The sequence below is a fragment of the Drosophila bipectinata genome, chromosome 3R (genome assembly GCF_030179905.1).
Source record: "Drosophila bipectinata strain 14024-0381.07 chromosome 3R, DbipHiC1v2, whole genome shotgun sequence".
Taxonomy (NCBI): Eukaryota; Metazoa; Arthropoda; class Insecta; order Diptera; family Drosophilidae; genus Drosophila; species Drosophila bipectinata.
The window spans coordinates 19,839,398-19,856,972 of record NC_091739.1 but is presented as its reverse complement, the minus strand read 5'-3'; the positions used below and the strand labels follow the sequence as shown (position 1 = coordinate 19,856,972).

The 17,575-nt window shown below is 42.3% G+C and overlaps 4 protein-coding genes across 8 annotated transcripts; 2 read left to right on the top strand and 2 right to left on the bottom strand.

The window, feature by feature from the left end:
* Positions 1 to 9,801: 9,801 nt before the first annotated feature.
* On the bottom strand, positions 9,802 to 13,800 carry krz (beta-arrestin protein kurtz). Its single transcript, XM_017244840.3, has 2 exons — positions 12,982 to 13,800; positions 9,802 to 11,298 (listed from the first exon to the last, which is right to left on the bottom strand). Exons 1-2 carry the CDS (start codon positions 13,592 to 13,594, stop codon positions 10,445 to 10,447), a joined length of 1,467 nt encoding a protein of 488 aa, XP_017100329.1. The 5' UTR covers positions 13,595 to 13,800; the 3' UTR covers positions 9,802 to 10,444.
* Positions 13,801 to 14,059: 259 nt separating this feature from the next.
* On the top strand, positions 14,060 to 15,401 carry LOC108127675 (putative transferase CAF17 homolog, mitochondrial). The gene is made up of 2 exons (XM_017244875.3): positions 14,060 to 14,200; positions 14,258 to 15,401. The coding sequence occupies exon 2, from the start codon at positions 14,259 to 14,261 to the stop codon at positions 15,309 to 15,311; it is 1,053 nt and encodes a 350-aa protein (XP_017100364.2). The 5' UTR covers positions 14,060 to 14,200; position 14,258; the 3' UTR covers positions 15,312 to 15,401.
* On the top strand, positions 14,060 to 16,848 carry LOC108127684 (cysteine-rich DPF motif domain-containing protein 1). Of its 2 annotated transcripts, none has more exons than XM_017244887.3 (2): positions 14,060 to 14,200; positions 15,441 to 16,848. In XM_017244887.3, exon 2 carries the CDS (start codon positions 15,453 to 15,455, stop codon positions 15,909 to 15,911), a length of 459 nt encoding a protein of 152 aa, XP_017100376.2. In that variant the 5' UTR covers positions 14,060 to 14,200; positions 15,441 to 15,452; the 3' UTR covers positions 15,912 to 16,848. The 2 variants fall into 2 exon arrangements, with proteins under 2 accessions (XP_017100376.2, XP_070137416.1); XM_070281315.1 differs by lacking the exon at positions 14,060 to 14,200 and adding an exon at positions 15,245 to 15,379.
* Positions 15,940 to 17,572, bottom strand: LOC108127666 (saccharopine dehydrogenase-like oxidoreductase). 4 transcript variants are annotated; one of them, XM_017244861.3, is made up of 2 exons: positions 17,425 to 17,572; positions 15,940 to 17,375 (listed from the first exon to the last, which is right to left on the bottom strand). In XM_017244861.3, exon 2 carries the CDS (start codon positions 17,365 to 17,367, stop codon positions 16,075 to 16,077), a length of 1,293 nt encoding a protein of 430 aa, XP_017100350.2. In that variant the 5' UTR covers positions 17,368 to 17,375; positions 17,425 to 17,572; the 3' UTR covers positions 15,940 to 16,074. The 4 variants fall into 4 exon arrangements, with proteins under 4 accessions (XP_017100350.2, XP_070137414.1, XP_017100340.2 ...); XM_070281313.1 differs by having other exon boundaries at positions 15,940 to 17,369; positions 17,425 to 17,567; XM_017244851.3 differs by having other exon boundaries at positions 17,420 to 17,554.
* Positions 17,573 to 17,575: the final 3 nt, after the last annotated feature.

Genomic DNA, 17,575 nt, shown 5'->3' with positions numbered 1-17,575 from the left:
TTTCAATTTGCCTAGGACGTGGAACAATGCCCAATGGCCAGACTTGTCATGAGTGGGGCTAAAATGGACCAGAGGACAAAGCCGAAGGGCGACTGGTAGCCAATGCAGCAATTTGTTGCAGCATAATATTAATTTAAATTAGACAAAATTCCTGGTAAATGAGCAGGCCAGGCGACTGGGCGAACTCTGCAAGGCTCTAGAGGGAGTGCTCGGTGCGGTACTGTGCCCCGTTGCATCGAAATGCAATTTAGGGCTTTGGTTTGAGAGAACTCTAGCTAATAGCATTGTGGGTAGTCCATTACTACCTGGGGACTTATTAAATGAGCTTAGATTCGGGTCTTCTAACTCTAATAAAACTTTTGCCAAACTTTGAAAAGCTTTGACTCTTTTTACAGATTCTAAGCATAATAATTGCAATAATATGTAACCTTTTGAGTTTGAATTAAATTTTTAAATGTTCGGCAAAGAAAAATGATGCGAATAATTAGCTTGCAACCAGTGCAATCTTTGAAAATGAAGTGAGTGATTTTGATTCAGTATCATAATTCATTTCGCGGGAATATGCAAATAACATTTATCAGTGACCGCAGCTGTTCAGCATTATTTCGTCGCATTTATTATATTGGTTTTGATGTTAATTTTTTAGTTTGGCTGCTTAAATTAGCAAGGCAAATTTTGTGCCAATGTCCGTTGAGCATATTTTTTCAAAACAGTGAAGTTTCTGTGGAAATACATGCCAACGGACATACACACCACTCCATCCCGAGACCGCACGCAAACAGGCAGAAGACTAGAACAGATTTCCGTTTCCGTTTTGCATTACCCCGCTTCACGGATCGACTTTGTGTGACGCAGTCCACACCCATAAATAATTGCAAATTGTTTGGATTTAATTGCATGGCTTAGTGCATGATGTTCTTGCCCATTGTTATGCATAATTCATGTGGGCGGGAGGGACAGGACTTGGCCGTACCATGAACTCGCTCTAATTAACTGCAACTCATCACATCGTTTATCAGATAGCTAAGCTAGTGATGTAGAGTTTGAGGAATGGCTCCGCTAATGCCGGGAACGACGATGTCTCACTTCCAGAAATGACATATGTTCGACAGTGAGTAAAGACTTCTGTGTGTGTCTCACATGATATCCATGGCTTCTGACGGTTACTATCTGCCTCACGAATCTATACAATGCTTTTAGAATAGGTTACCTGCTTAACTGATCACCCCCAGATGCTGGAGCTGATCATTAAGCACTCCCCTGTGAACTCGACGATATCAAAAGAAAGCTGTTTGGAAAGCAGAAGAAAAATAAGGGTGAGGCAATTACTAAACATTACAGGACTTTTCATTGTTACTTTTATTTAGTTGCCATTTTTCACGTCTCATTCCAACTTGGGAAAAAAGGAGTTCAGTCAGCAAATCAATTGGCAGCTTTGCGCCTACTTAAGGTCCTTGCAATTTGTCTTACCAACTTTTGTATGTAGCCAGCGACCTCGATGTTTTATTTGGGACCAAACATCAGCATGTAAATTGCATTACCGCGCCCAAAATCTTTTCCCTTTCTGGGATGGTTGTCAGTGGGTTCGAATGGGTTTGCCGAGGGCATCAACTTTGCGTAATGCAATAAACAGCTCGTAAATATTTTGATACCAATTTTCCAGCGTAATTGACTCGACGGTACTTTGAATGTCAAACAATAAATTCAATTACCAATGCATAGCCCAGAGTAGAGCTCCAGCCTTTTCTCTTAACCCCTGCATGAGAATTCACGAATGGCCCCCTTAACCCTAATGTGCACGTGCTAAGGATTCGTATTGACATGGATACACCGAAACCCTGGATGGGGCAAAGGTTTAAGCGGTAAACGGAGCAGCAGTCGGGGTTCTGGTGATGCCGTAAAACCAAAGCATGCGGAAACTGAAGGCATAAGTCGATAAACATTTCTATAAACGGCCAAACCGAACGCGCCCCCCAACAAAACCCATCGAAAAAGCCAAGATACTTGTGAGTAGTTTCAAGGGCGAGAGAAGTGAAGAGGGTTGATCGCTACCATGGCGAAAACCGATTTAATACATATAAAAAATGTGAAACAATGGTGATCATGCAGACTAGTTTGGAGGTAGATATATTATTTAAATATATTTTTACATTTTGTAATTTTCGTTTTGAAAAGCGACTAGATTAAAATGCAACGATGAGGTGGCTTTGGAGTCATACATTAAATTATGTAATATTCATGAAACTTGTGTCATAGTCCCTGGTATTTTATCAAGGGATAAACGTAAAGGGAGAAGCAGGAATAAAACCACCAAGTGATGAGGGCAACAACAATGACAGTCAAACAATGCAAAATCAATTTAAATTTTCATCTCGCACACGACCCGCACACGAATGAGGTAAGAGCCGGGTGGAAGGTGGTAGGTGGAATGGGAAAGCTCGTACACGAAATGGGCTAAAAAAATCAGTAAAGCAACCGCAATCTCCAAATTGTTTCGAGGGTTGCTGACGCCTTTTCCATCCTCCTTCGGGTGTGCCACGCAACTCAATCATAAGTAAATATCTGCCCCACATACGCGCAGGGGGGCATAAATAAAAAAATAAATAGCAGGAGAGGAAAAGCGAGGCTTATTATGCCCTCGGGTGAAATATAAGCGGGGGATCCAAGGGACCGGCTAAGGCGAAAGGAGCAGAAGCAGAAGCAGGAGCTGGAGCAGCATGAGCCGCAGATACAAGTGGCGGGTTAAAAAGCGAGACACGTTCTAATAGATTTTTCCAGCCTTTCGCCTTTTGACGCTTGGCAGGGCGTACAAGTTACACATGTTGCTTTTGTTTGGCTTCCTGTAACATGCACAATCAAAACTCCATATATATTACATACATACTTATGGGATAAGAATACACTTTGCAAAATAATCACTTTAATTCCAGCTATGAATTTTCGACTTTAATCCAGCTAAGAATTAAGGCTTTAAGAACAACAGTAGCCTTTATTTTATCCTAACTCAACTATAATTAAAAACATTCTTTTCAATATTGGCTTAACTGGTCGACTGATGATATTTTTTCGGTGTAGAAAATCGGTTTCATGCGATTGAAAAAGCTAAACACTGTCAGTTGACATGGCTCTGGGTATCCCTCAATTTAGACCCGTAAATCTTTTATTCAATTTTAGTTGCCATAACCGAGTTACCCATGTATTTGCAAAAGATCCAAGAAAAAGCGGGTTGAAGGCCTAAATCGGCATTGATTAGTCGGTCGGATATGGCAGCAGCCGTACGCCCCATAAATCCGCATGGCCTGCACGACCATCAATCTATGCAAATTGCTGGAAAATGCGAAAATTATGTCGTCGGAGCTCAATGGACACAAATAACCTGTGACAGTGCCTCCAACCGGCAATTGAAATCGAAGCGACTGCACCTGACAGGAGCGGAGTCGAGCCTGTGGATGATGGCCAGCGGGTGGTGGGACGTTGCCAAACCCGGAAAAGAGCCAAAGCCGGAAACTGGCACACAACTAATTGCACATCCGTTTGCCTCGGCTATTAGCGACTTGAACAGGGGACGAGGGCGAGGTAAAGGTATCCTAAGTATTCTTTCCGGCTACTGAGACGCTGGGTTTTCGTCCTCCTTTGCAAATGTGGCGCTACGGCATTAACACCGGAGAAGTAAGGGACAGGAAACGGGGGGCAAGAGAAGCTCACTGAAGGTCCCAATGGATGCCTGTTGCAGGTCTGCTTAGCTGCCACGGGGTGGGCAATACAAAAGGACACTCCAATTGCTGGTGTCACTGGCTATATTTAATTGAAGACAGTTTCACGGCTGGAGATGGGAGACCTGTTCCCGCCACCAGCTGGGCAACCTCATTAGAATCGTTTTCTCTGCTAAAATAGCTAATTTCGGTGGAAGCTTGGTGGAGGAGTCTTCAGTCTTAAAATCGACTTAATACAGATCGTTCTCAATATAAGTTTCTTAATTTTTTTTCAAAGTTTTATATATTTCTGCTATTGACGTCAGTTTTTTCAACAAATCCAAATCCAAACAATTATAGCTGTAACTACTGTAAAAGCTAAAGTCAAATGTTTTAATCTTTTAAGTATTCCAAGTCATCCTCCTAAGCCGCTTACTCTCGTATTTGTCGGAGTCCACAACAAAGACATTGCAGAATCAATGGGCTTGCCAGGTTACCGCCTTTCAAGTCAAAAGTTTCACGTCGGCAACCACTTCAAAAGCCGTCTTTCAAGTGGCGCTGGACTTTTTGTTTGTCACCTGGCTCTAAATCATCAGCCCCAGATACTTTCGGGATTCATTAGCCCGCATTGGCCCAGTTCCCCCCTTTCGCTGAGCAGTCCTTGGAAGAATAAGTTTTGATAATTCCTAATAATCTATTCAGGCAAGTTTTCAAAAACGCTTGTTCACTTGACTGTCACCTTGAGTGGTGGGAATGGGGCTCCTGAGAGATTCTTTCGATATGGGTTCGGGCCTTTGGTCATGCGGCTTGGAGCAGAGTATGCCAATGAGGATGGGATGAAGTCTTTTTGTGCTTATTCCATTCGACTGAAAATTGAATTTTGAAATTTTCCTAGATTTGAATTGTTAGATAGCTGGCGACTTATTAGAATGGAACACCAAACACCACACACAAAAGTTTTCTGCAGCCTTGGCGGTTATGAACTGAGAAAAATAATTTTTTTTCCAATCTGCTCATTTCCAACAACTATGATGGATTGTAAGTCATGAAAAATAATATTCAAAATTATGAACTTTGTCACTCCATAACTGCTTACGGGTGAACCAACCAGAGGCCTTACAGCGTTTTCTTAGTGTAATGGCTTTGAAAAACTTTGCTGCCAACAACTATTGTTCGAAAGTTTTCAATTGAGAATATTAATTTAGCCAATACATGCGGGCAAGGGAGCAGCGTGAAAACCAAAACAAACGCTAAAAGTTTTGTGGTTGCGCAGCCCCGATGCCACGTCCGACCACGCCAGGAGCTAGAGAGTGGTGCGCCATGGGAAGTGGAGGCGAGCGAAGTGGTTCATTCAGGTACATTTTGGAGGGTGTTCATCCTCGATTTGAGAGAAAGAAGACGGCGGCATAATGTGGTTTTTGTGGCGCACTTTCTATTAGGAAACGGAAGTATAATCAAGCTCTGCCGTCTTATCTCGGCACACGCACTCCGGAGTCCGGACCAATTAGCCTTATATCCAGCCAAATTGGCTGCGGTCGTACTTTGTTGTGGGCCCTCAGCCAGTGGGGGCTAGCATTCTGCATACAGTAGGTAAATATGGTCAGTTGTCACTTTGATCTGTCCTGGACAAGAAATAGCCCTCCCCTCTGAGAGCCAAAGTGCGTCGTGCACTTAACGAAATCCTAACTCAACATATGAAATCAGAAAATTAGTTATGCATCATGGGCAAGGGCTTCGGAAAATTAAAAGGTGAGCCAATTAAAATTGGCGCACCCAAGAAAATGTTGAAAGTTCCCAGTGTATGTGTACACAAGATGTGGGAAGTACGGGTCTCGTTAGACCCCTAGGCTCACGGCATGGTCTTTGGACCATGTTCACCTGCGGGGAATTAGCATGCAAAGCCCATCCACCCGGCCTGGGTGGAAAACACTTCCACCACTGCCCCGGTGTGGGTGAGGTTGAGGTGGAAGTGGAAGTGGATGAGGAGGAGGAGGGGCAGGTTATGAACATAGCGCTCATCATCGATAGCCGCAGGCCAACCGGCTGATGGCAGACGGCAGCTGTTCCTGTGCTCAGTCTCACTCACGCCTCTGTTCCTGTGTCCGAAAAATGTTTTCCCCGGAATTTGCATGGTAAAACCGTAACGGTACGTTGATCATCGCCATAACGGAATGGTGTTCTACACTCGAAACCAACTCAACCACTCAATCACTGCGGAAAAATACAAAAATATATAAAGGTAAAACCCTTATTTACAGAACCAAAATTCACTTCTTAATTTGGGCTGAAGCCATATTGTTATCCGAGCACTGGAATATAATTTCTCTTTTTTCCCAAGTGTCCGTCCCAGTCCATCCAATCACATCCACATGCAGCGACTAGGGGGTAATTCGAAGGGAATTGGAAGCTCTCGCTCCGAGCCAGTGCCAGCTCCAGCGCCAGAACCAGAAACAAAAACTAAACCAGTCGGCGGACTCCGACCTGAACCCGCCAGTGGACGTCTTTGCCCAGCGGTAACAACTGTCCAGGGCAGAAGCTTGGTCTTGGTTCACATTGCTTTGTTCACTGCCAGGTACACATGTTTGGGAGGTCCGTGCGTGGGAGCGGAAGCTGGGGGCGTGGATCAAGGTTGTATGTAGGTAGTGAGTGGACGCAGTTTGTTTCCGGCGTCCGGAGTCCGAACCATCCCCGGCCAGAGCACGCAACATGAGTAAAGAAAGCAACTGGCGCCTGCAGTAAATTGAACTTTTGCATTTCAAGTGAAACGTCAGAACAAAGCTTCAATGGCGCACTGACAGCTCTCCCCGTGGACAAGAGATGCATTCCTCGTCGGGACCTCCTTCACCGTACGAAACAGTCGCAAAAATCCAATTCAAATAATAGATTTAATTTTTCTTTGAACGTTAATAACTCAAGGTGGAAAAGGAACTGGGCATATAAAGTTTTTCAAAGCTTTAACCCAGCGGTAAATAGAACATATGTCATATTAAAATTTTAAAAAATCTACATAAAAACCATACCCATTTTTGATAGAAATATACACAAAGTATCCTTAAAATAACAAATTAGTTTTATAAATTAAAACAAAACAAGAAAGGAAAGCTAACTTCGGGCGGAGCCGAAGTTTATATACCCTTGCAGTTAAAACCGGATATATATCGCAAACATCGGATATAGTTGGCCGATCCTTATGGGAATAGGAATATATACTCCAATTTATTACAATACAAAATCTAAAAAAAGTCCCAAGCTTCTATCTTCAAAAATACGAAAGTTGATATTTCTACCAAATACCATTTCCGATCGTTCAGTTATATGGCAGCTATAGGATATAGTCGGCCGATCCTAATGAAATTTGGTAGGTTGGATCAACTGACCAAAAATAGAGTCTGTACTAAATTCCAGCTTTCTATCTTCAAAAACACAAAATTTGGGTCATTTCCGATCGTTCAGTTATATGACAGCTATAGGATATAGTCGGCCGATCCTTATGAAATTTGGCATGTCGTATTATTTTGCCAAAATAGCTCTCACCTAAAATTTGAACTTTCTAACTCTAAAAATACCAAAGTTATACCATTTCCGATCAATCAGTTATATGGCAGCTATAGGATATAGTCGGCCGATCCGGGCCGTTCCGACTTATATACTGCGTGCAAAGGAAAGAAGGGTGTGTGCAAAGTTTCAAGACGATAGCTTTAAAACTGAGAGACTAGTTTGCGTAGAAACAGACAGACGGACAGACAGACAGACGGACAGACGGACAGACGGACATGCTCATATCAACTCAGGAGGTGATCCTGATCAAGAATATATATACTTTATAGGGTCGGAGATGTCTCCTTCACTGCGTTGCACACTTTTGGACAAAATTATAATACCCTCTGCAAGGGTATAAACACAGGTGGACCTGAAATTCATCCTTGACTCTATCGTACCGCTCCTGTGAGCAGACCTCTCTGTCGGCTTTGGAAACGCTTTTGTAATCCGCTTAAGTAACTCAACAGCAACGGAAACCGGAAATGAAAACCATACAGTGTGTACAAAGCAAGAGTCGGAGAAGGCGAGGCCGCCGTAAAAGACACAAGGCTTCCCCGGTACGCAGCTGGAGAAAAGGGGGGGTCGGGAAGGAATCACGGCTCTTAAGCTTCACCGGAAATGAAGAACTGCTGCTCGGCTCTGAGCGACAGATCCGATGTGCCCCTCAGGTTGACCAACTGGGATCCACTCAAGATATGACCGCATCGAGTCCCTTGAAAAAGTTGACGGTGCCATGCGCCAGCACACATATCCCGGTGAAACGGGGGTGAGCTAAACGAAAGGCTTTTCCGAATTGCGGTTTTCCGCTTGCCGTTGAACCCATCGTTCTGGCCAACCGTAGCGACATCCGCTCCAGCCTTCTAACCGCAGCCGAGCTCCAAAGCACAGTGGCCGTATTTAATTATTCATACTATCTGAAATAATAATAACGATTTTCCCTAACCTTCTGATGGCGTTTATTTTATAGGCTGTAAATACTGGGTGGGAGATTTCGCTGGATTGCGCTTAACTTGCACTAGTGGTTTAAACTTCAATAAAGTTCCCTATTTTTTATTTCTTTATATTTTCCCCAATAATTTAAATTAGCATCTAAACCTTGGTTTGGTGATAAATGTTGCGTACACATTTTCAGGAGCATTGCATATATTTAATATCCATCTCGACCTTAAAACATTACAAATATTCCGTATTCCATTGATTAAATATTTCCTAAATTGTGCAACAATATGGGCAATGGAACAAAAAATAAATATGTTAGTGTTTATTATTTATAGAGTTTTTCAAAGCATTATTGGTTGGTACAATTTCACAATGCGGATGAAGAACATTAATTATTTGATGGACAAATTGGAGCCAAAGCAATGCATTTGCCTCCATAACATTCCTATAAATATTACTATTTTATAACGAGGCTCAAACATAAGTGTCATGATAGGTACATTCAACATTCGCTCTCGCACATACTCGGCATATGTATCTAATTGTGTGTGGGGTGTGCGTGTGTGGTTTGCATATTCACATTTAAAAACTTATATTTCTGAAGCCTAGTCCGACAAAGATATAAGCTTGTTAGGCATACATTGAACATTTATAAACTTGAATGCTTTTTGTACTAAAAAACATACACATTTAAAAAAATAAAATTCATTTTCAGTTTTTAAGCGGGCTACCAAATGGGTTATGCTGTTTGTCTTTCCAGCCTCTGTTACATATATTTTATATAATTATGTTGTACGTTCTCTATTCATAAAAAGGTATTATAAAAACACTAAAAATATTTTACAAATTATCTTGGTATTTTTAATTCATATTTTTACATACTCACATTCATAATTTGATCGGCTTAAATGCTTTTCTCTCATCTGGAGAGTAAATATTTATTTAAATGTACGATATTCACGTTTCAATGCATATTTCAGTTCAAATTTACATATACATACATTAGGGACAATTTCTCTAATATATTTAATAGCATATCCATTTCGAAAAGCTCCAACCCACTCCAACCCAAGATCGCTGGCAAACCCCTTATTTTTCCAATTGAGTAAAAAAAATTGCAACAAACCTTTAAGTTTGGTGCAGAAGGACACGTATCCCTATGTTATAAAAATTCATATTAAAATGTTCCTTTTTTTTTGATTCTTGTTAATTTTTTCCTATTCATGTACACATATGTTAGGTGGCGGGGTGGGACATAAAACGAATTCGAGCTAAATATCTCGAAATTCCTTAAAATACCATTTTAATTATTCCTGTCATAGTCGCAACTAATTCTTTGTCTGATTAGACGCCAGTAATACAGTAAAGGAACCAATTTTGTTTAATATTTGTTCTTAGTTTTGGTTTTCGGTTTTCAAATTCCGAATTTGTGCCTCTAAAGCAGCTTCACACACTCCCGTATGAGAGTTGGTTTTCGTTGAGGAATTTCGATTTGGACAATACTAGTACATTTTCATACGACCTTGTCATAATTAATCTGCGAAACATTTCAGAACAATATTTGTTGTTTCAAAGGTTCACTTAGACAATTTAATATACATAAAACTTTTAGCAAAAAGAGGCTATAAAATAAAATTATTATTTATTTTTATTAATCGGTTAGACATTTCATTGACAATTATTATTTTGAATTGGAATTAAAAAATCACTTTTACTTGTTTTGGTTGTTACATATTGCCTACATGTTCTTCCACGTGGAAGCATAAAAAAAAAATAAAAACGGTTTAACTCTTATTATTTTTTGCATGGCAACATTTATGCCACAATAACAAAAGTACTAACCAAATCATCGACAGATTTTTTAATTCAAATCATATATGATTTTGAATCAAACCTGTCACAAACCGAAAGATTACATTTAAAGTTTTATTTTACATAATTTTCAATTTTGTGCATCGTTTTAACTGTTGCAGGCCTGACAATAAGCATGACGATAAGCTTGCCAAGTTCGCTTATGTTTACATTTCGTGTAGATTTGGTGTATTTGTTAAACAATTTCACATTTTCAAATTCGTACACTTTCAGCTTAAACCCTATTGATACTAGAACGTATGGCCTACATATATCAAATAGCTTACATAAAACTATTTACTGTGGCTATTTGCTATTGGTATAAAACTTTACATTTAGCGGCTCTGCAAATTTACGACATCTCTTTCGTATGATACCTAGCCCGAAAATGTATTTCAGTGTTTTCAGTATCTTGAAAATCTTTAGGCCTCTGTTTCGGCGCCTTTTAGACGCAGACGCGCAAAGTCCTCAAAAATAATGTCGTCATCCTGTGCCTCGTCGTCATCAAGTTGAATAAGATTGGTTGTAGTAGGCACATCCTGTGTTTGCCCCTGTCCACCAGATGATCCTCCTTTGTCGCTTCCATCGGCCAAACTCACCAATGGCTGACCACCGACCAGACTCGCTCGGGGCGACCTTTCTCCAAGCAATGGGTGATCGTCCTCCTCCGGCTTAGGGTGCATTAGGGTAAAAGGCAGCTCAGCCACGAGGTCGCCATTGAGTAGCGGCGAACTAATCAGTAGCTTCACCTTAACCTTATAGTGTACCATTATTCCGAGACTCTCACGTTGGGCAGGGTTCGTAATGAGCGTGCTGGAAGCCAGGTTTGTATCCTCATGCTTTAGCTGGCCGTCCAAAGCTAGGCCCCACTTGTCCTTATTATTTGCGAGAAGGGGGCACAACTCAAACACCTTGGATAGAGTGAATCCTGGAGCAACTTGACAGCCATCTTCCGACTCGATCTCGGCCACAACAGACTTGTACTGAGCCGTCGAAAAAAGGCAAATATCCGCAAACTGCCTCACACACACCTTTATCTTTTTCACAGTGCGATTAGAGTTATTGGCCACATGAACGTTGACCGAAATTTTCTCGCCGTGGTGGTACAGCTCCTTATCCAAACTTGCCTCCAAATGGATCTTGTTCGGCTTCATCATAAACTCCTTGCTGACCTCGATCGAAGGTTGCTCGCCAGCCTTAGAGGGGGCGTACATAACCTTGCGGATGGTGAGTCGCACAGAATTGCGCTTGTGCGGCTTGTCCTCCACATGTTCGCCTCAAATGAAATTAAAATGGTTAGTAAATGCTTCGAAGAGTTTATAAAATCATCTGACAGGATGTCCTAATGTTTCAGTGGGGGTGTGTCTTGAAAGGGCTAGTGTTCTAAAATGAGCATCGTAACGATACAACCTTGGTCATCTGACAAGGCGCATCTAAATGAAAAGGCTACAGATAGCTTATAATTCCTAATTTCATAACCTTCTAGCAACGAGATGTTTTTGGATGCCAAATTGGACAGCTCAATGCCAACCGACTTGCCTTTTGCCAATCGAATAAAATACATTCCATTGGGAAGATCATAAATCGAGCTGCGTCAAAGGGGCCAAAAGCGAATTGTTTATCCCGAAAACATGGAACGAGGCACATTAAATAAACAAATCGCCAGACGCCAAGTAGAGACGAAAAAGAAGAAATACCGAGAAAGAGTCTATCTGTGGGGAAGAGATATGTATGAGATATCCATTTTAGGAATAGGCGAATTGTTCATAGACACATATGTATATACTTCTACTTGAGGTGTTTACAAAATATTCTATACGTACTTTTTTATAATAACGAAGTGACGAAGTAAACAGAGATATTTGCCTAAAGTGCACATACCTACATACATATGAATGTTGATTCATTAAACAAATTATAATAGGCCTCGTTTGGGTAAAATGAACTGAACCTGGTAACTGAACGACACCAAAACAAAGTGTAGCAATGGCAGCGAATGATCATGATTATGAAAGAACCCACACGATCGCACAATTTTGCAATAATCTTTTTATGATAATCTTTTTATGGATGATAAGAAAGAAAATCATACAATAGGAACGCCAGATAAAAAACGAAAAGCTTACGGCCAAAAGATGCAAATATATGTATTTATGTGCGTACCTCAACGCATAGTCAAATGTATGAAGAAGTTTGTTAAAAGGATATCGAAACCCCAGACTTGTGTCTTAAAATGTATGAGCATTGTGAAATTTTCTTTATTGCTATAATGCGGGGAAATTCCACTGTTTAGCTTCCACCAACATTTAACTTTCAATAGGTTGTCCAGAAAAATTTTTAAAAGCAGTTGGAAACAGAGAACGCTAGCAGTGCCCAGTCCCAGTATCGCCTTATTGCCTCGAACAAACAAGTACGGCCGAATCGGATTCCAATTAGAAGCGTCGAGTTCTATTCAGTTGGGCGCTGCGTCACCAGCCATGACATTTTTGTGCAAGCCAACGTAGCCATTAATTAACCCTCTCTCCGTCGCGTGACACATGGGCTAAATTATACAAACAAACTGCATACACATATAGGTACAAATGTATCACTTATATAAGTAAATAGTATTGAATTTTATACAATACTATATTTCTTGAAAGTCTAAATGCAACAAGTTAAAGTTCTTACGAACAAATACTTTAGGCATCGGTTTCTTTCCGATTCAGATCATAGGAATATCTAGATTCTACGTTTTAGAGAGTTTTCCTCATGGAAATTCCGGGATTTTATAACAAAATACATAAGTATGTGAGTATACATATATACATATATGATTGTATATACATATAAAACTGTAATATTGTATATACTGTAATAAAACAGATGCAAGCATTCATCAATGATTTTGACTTTCTGTGACCGCCGGACAATGAACACACCCCCGACCCACTTAAGACGAGTCCAATCATTGACTCACCCACGAAAGCCTTTAGTTCGTAATCCACTCCGCACGACTTTCCCACATCACCGGGTGCCGGTTGCAAGGACACAGAGGCAGGGCAGTAAGGCGGTACCTCGAAGTAGAAGGGATGGGCGTTTGGACCCAGCTTTTTTATAAGCCGCTCCTGCAGACGGGTCATCGGACGCTCCAACTGCATGGGCGGGTAGATCTGCTCATGCGCCAGATATAGGTCTTTCCGGAATGTCAATCCCAAGACGTCCAGGTCCTCTCGGCCGTATCGAAATGCTGCCAAAACTTGGCCAAACACCTTGCGATCCTTGACGTACTCGGGATCGATGAAGACAACTCCATCAATGGGATCCACATGGGTAACATGATCCACGAAGTCTCGTTTACCAAGATATACAGTGATCTTGCCGTTGGACGAGCTCTTCTTGAAGACGCGTGTCGCCTGTCGTCGGGAGCTGGCATCTCCGCCTGCTTCGTCGCCCGCCGCAACTCCACTGCTGGTATTTGCAACACCTATCACATTGGATCCGTTGCCCGAAGCAGACAAGCTGCTCCCAGGTGCTCCTGCTCCACTACCTCCTCCTCCCCCGCCGTTCGTGCTGGTATTCAGCGTGTTCATTAGAGTTTTTTGTTGTTCCTGTCGGGCGTCTACCCGTTCGCTGCCCCTCCTATGTTTCTTTCCTGTGTGGTACGCTTAACTATTCCTCCTCGCGAACTCCTCTCTTTATTTTTCGGCACTTGCAGACCTTTTAAGAAATATGTGTGTGCTGCAATTTAATTTTTTATGTGTATACTTTGGCGATAAAATACTAGCTTATCGATAGGTGGCAACGCCCCGTGAAGCAGTCTGGTAACCCTAATTGAAACGTCTGGCAGCCTATCGTTAGAAAACTTTATTAAAGAAATACCACCCATTCTAATAATGCCTTCATCCGAGCTAATAAATGGTCAAGTTATGTGGAAAATTAAATTTGCTAGATTGGGTCTAATAATATGATTTTACAGATACAAAAAAATTTGTTTATAGTAAAACCCTGTCTTTGGGATTTTTTTGTATCATTGATGTCCGGTTACACTGCACTGATATATCTGTCAACAATTCCCGGCTGTTTTAAGAACATTTTTCTTACGTTGACAGAAAGCGTTCCAAACGAGAATTGGATAGTACAAATTTAAAGTTCACACTGATAAAGCCGAAATTTCGAATTAAAACATTGCAGCCAAGGTAAGTGTTCGAGTTTGCTCATTTGCACTGCGACCGAAGGGAGACCTCCAATTGCAGCATGAACCTAGGCACAAATTTCAAGTTATTACGCATGGCGCGGCTGCACATACGTAATCTTCGCGAGCTATCTACGCTGATGCGTATTCCGTCCGCCCGATCAGTCACTGGGCGGCAGAATTTCATCCTGGAGCCGTTGTCCGGTCGAGAGCTCATACGCGTCCATGGATCTGAAGTGATCCCATTCCTGCAAGGTCTGGTGACGAACGATGTATCACGATTGGAGTCGTCCAGCGGTCCTTCCTCGATGTATGGCCTTTTTCTCAACAAAAGTGGCCGCGTTCTATACGATACAATTATTTATCGAACAAACAATCCCGACACATTTTTGCTTGAATGTGATCGCGAAGCTTCAGCGGAGTTTCGGCGCCATCTGCGTACTTACCGGGTTCGGAAGAGCATCGACATCGACAGTGTGGATGACGAGTACAGCACTTGGGTAATGTTCAGTCCGAAATCGGAACCGGTGCCCCCCAGTTCTAATCCGGATTTATTTGTGTCCCCCGATGCAAGACTTTCTTCTTTGGGGACCCGCATCCTGGCACCGGCAGACCTAAACTGGAGTCAACTAATCAAAGGCTACTGGTGCAACAACGAATTCTCAGCGTCACCAGCTTCTGAAGATTGCAACTATCAATTGCTTCGGTATGAACAAGGTGTAGGGGAGGGTAGTCTAGAGCTACCTCCCGGCAAGTGCTTTCCCCTAGAGGCTAATGCCGATTATCTGCACGGCGTGAGCTTTCAGAAGGGCTGTTATGTGGGCCAGGAGCTGACCGCCCGCATACATCATTCAGGTGTGATTCGCAAGCGCTACATGCCGATCCGACTTACAGCTCCGATTGGATCCAATAAGGATGTGACTTCCGTGGCGGGAGCAAAACTAGGCCGCGTCTGCGGGGCTGCTCATAACCGTGGAGTGGCCTTACTGCGCATCGAACAGGTGCTCAATGGCCGCCAGGAGCTAATGGTCGACGGTGAGCGCTGTTACGCCGACCGACCGCAGTGGTGGCCACAAGACATGCCAGGAAAGCGTCGTATGGCTTTCGCGGAATGAGTCAAGAGCTGATTGTAACCACCAATTGTTGAATTTTATCGTTGCGTGACTGTAGAATCTTTAGTATAGTAAACCATGTTTCTTATATGACCTGTTACCTGTTTTCTATTGCTCTTTATGATTTTACAGCTATCATGAGATATGGAAGCTGAAAAGAATACCACATCGAACAATAATGCTGTGAATGTACCTCGTTTGGAGCCAACCGAAAAGGACCAAAATTCCCAGAAGCGCGATGATATAGATGCGCGTATAGCCCGAATTGACTTTCGCTGTTCTGGGTGCTATATGCATGAGCTTGTTCACTACTTTGGAAGAGAGCCCCCTTTCGCTTTAGGCATTCGGTATAAAGAGGACAATTATGTGTTGCGGGATCCCTTCCAGCCGCCTCCTCAGGCAGGCAGACCCGTTCCCGAATATTATATATCAATGGGATCGAAATGTTCCAGTTGCTTAAAAATAGTTTGCAAAAGTTCCGGGTGCAGCTTCTATTACACAGCAACCTTTTGTGTACCTTGCGGCAAATCTAAGCTAAAAGATTGGCCTGTGGATGCTCAAACACGCTTCCGAAAACAACTATCAGCAAATCAAAGTGACTAGTAAACCTACAAATAAATTGTTATAATAATATTGGAAAACTATACAATCTTCTTTATTTTCCTTATTTTCAGAATTACCTACGAGATATTGTACATATTAGGCTTTGCCTTATTAACAAGATGATAAGATATACATAAAAAGTAAATAGTTTTAAAAGTAAGCTTTACTTGTTGGCAAGAATTTCAAATTTCATGCCGTGCTCATGCTTCTCAAGTTCACTGATAAGGGTCGTTTTGGAAAAGGCGGCCGCTGGGGTCAGTACTCCACCGTTGTTGGGCATTTTTTCAGACTCACGCAATATGGTCAAAGCGGTACAAAGTAGTGCCACGCATGTAGCTCCATAGCCGGGATTCATTCCAGAGACTCGTACCATAAGCGTTTTAGTTGGAGGCTCCGTGTACTGATCGGATCCTTCTGCTAGACGATCGGTTCTAGGCCAACCAACAGCTTTAAAAGTCATTTTAAAGAAGGTACGCTCCATTGAGTCCTCGCTGGGGCCTTCCCGCGAAGCCAATCCTCCAGAAAATAGTTTGGGATATTTTAGAAGCAATGTTCGGCCAATTTTAAACTTTGATAGAAGTCCAAAGATACTGGCGAAGAAGATTACAACACTGGCAATCATCCAAGAAGAGAATCCCACATAGGCTTGCATCTGCACAGGTCTTTTCATATCCTGGTTGTAGAAAAAGCGCTGTGATCTCATTACCACGGACCGATCTGATCCAGGAAATGGTAAACACACCTTATCCACCTCCGAAGACCGAAACAGCAGAGGTCTCGGTCGAAGAACGGGGTAAAACTTCGGCAATTTTTGTGGATAAAGCTGTTGGCGAATGCCCCGCAACTCATCAGAGTGGGCCAAGCCGTAAATGGCACTCTCCCAGGTGCCGTAGTTCAATCCGGCACTGCTATCGTTGCTTCCTTCTCCTTGTTTGATTCCACTCTCCAAAAAACTTTCCACAGAGTTAACGACACCATCAAAATTTTTTTCCAAAAAGATGACACCCATGTCTGCTGGGATGGAATCAAATCCACAGGCGCTGACCACGTACACACCCTTCTGTCTGGCTAATTGGTCGTACTTTAGTTGGCACGTCTCCATGTACTGGGGCTCTCCACTGACGTCTACATGGTGGGTGCCGGCTTCTATGCAGGCCTTCACCACATTCTCGCCGTAAAAACGGTAGGGCCCAGCCGTGTTTACGACGATTCGGCATTTCTTAGCCATTTCCAAAAGAGCGGCCTCATCGTTGACGTCTGCTATTATTACGGGCACTTGAGAGAGGTCCTTTTTGGCTTTGACGCCAACTTCCTTAAGTGTTGCTCTAAGCTTTTCGGGGTTTCTACCCGCAATTCCCCATCGCAAACCTCCAAGAACAGTGACCGCTTCAAGCACAGTGTACTTTCCGGTAAATCCACTGGCTCCAAAAATAATTACGTCAAGCCGCTCTGCCATACCTAAGACTGTATTATAAAATATGATTTAGCTAAAATATTTTTATTCTTACCTCACCTGAACTTTTTGGAATTCTTTTTACATTGAACTTTTGAACGGGCAAAGTCGAGGCTAGCCGCCGGTGTGACAAGTTACTTTTATATAAAACTTGCTTTGTTACCAAAAAAAAATTCGAGTCAATAATACCAAAAACCCGAGAAAATACTAG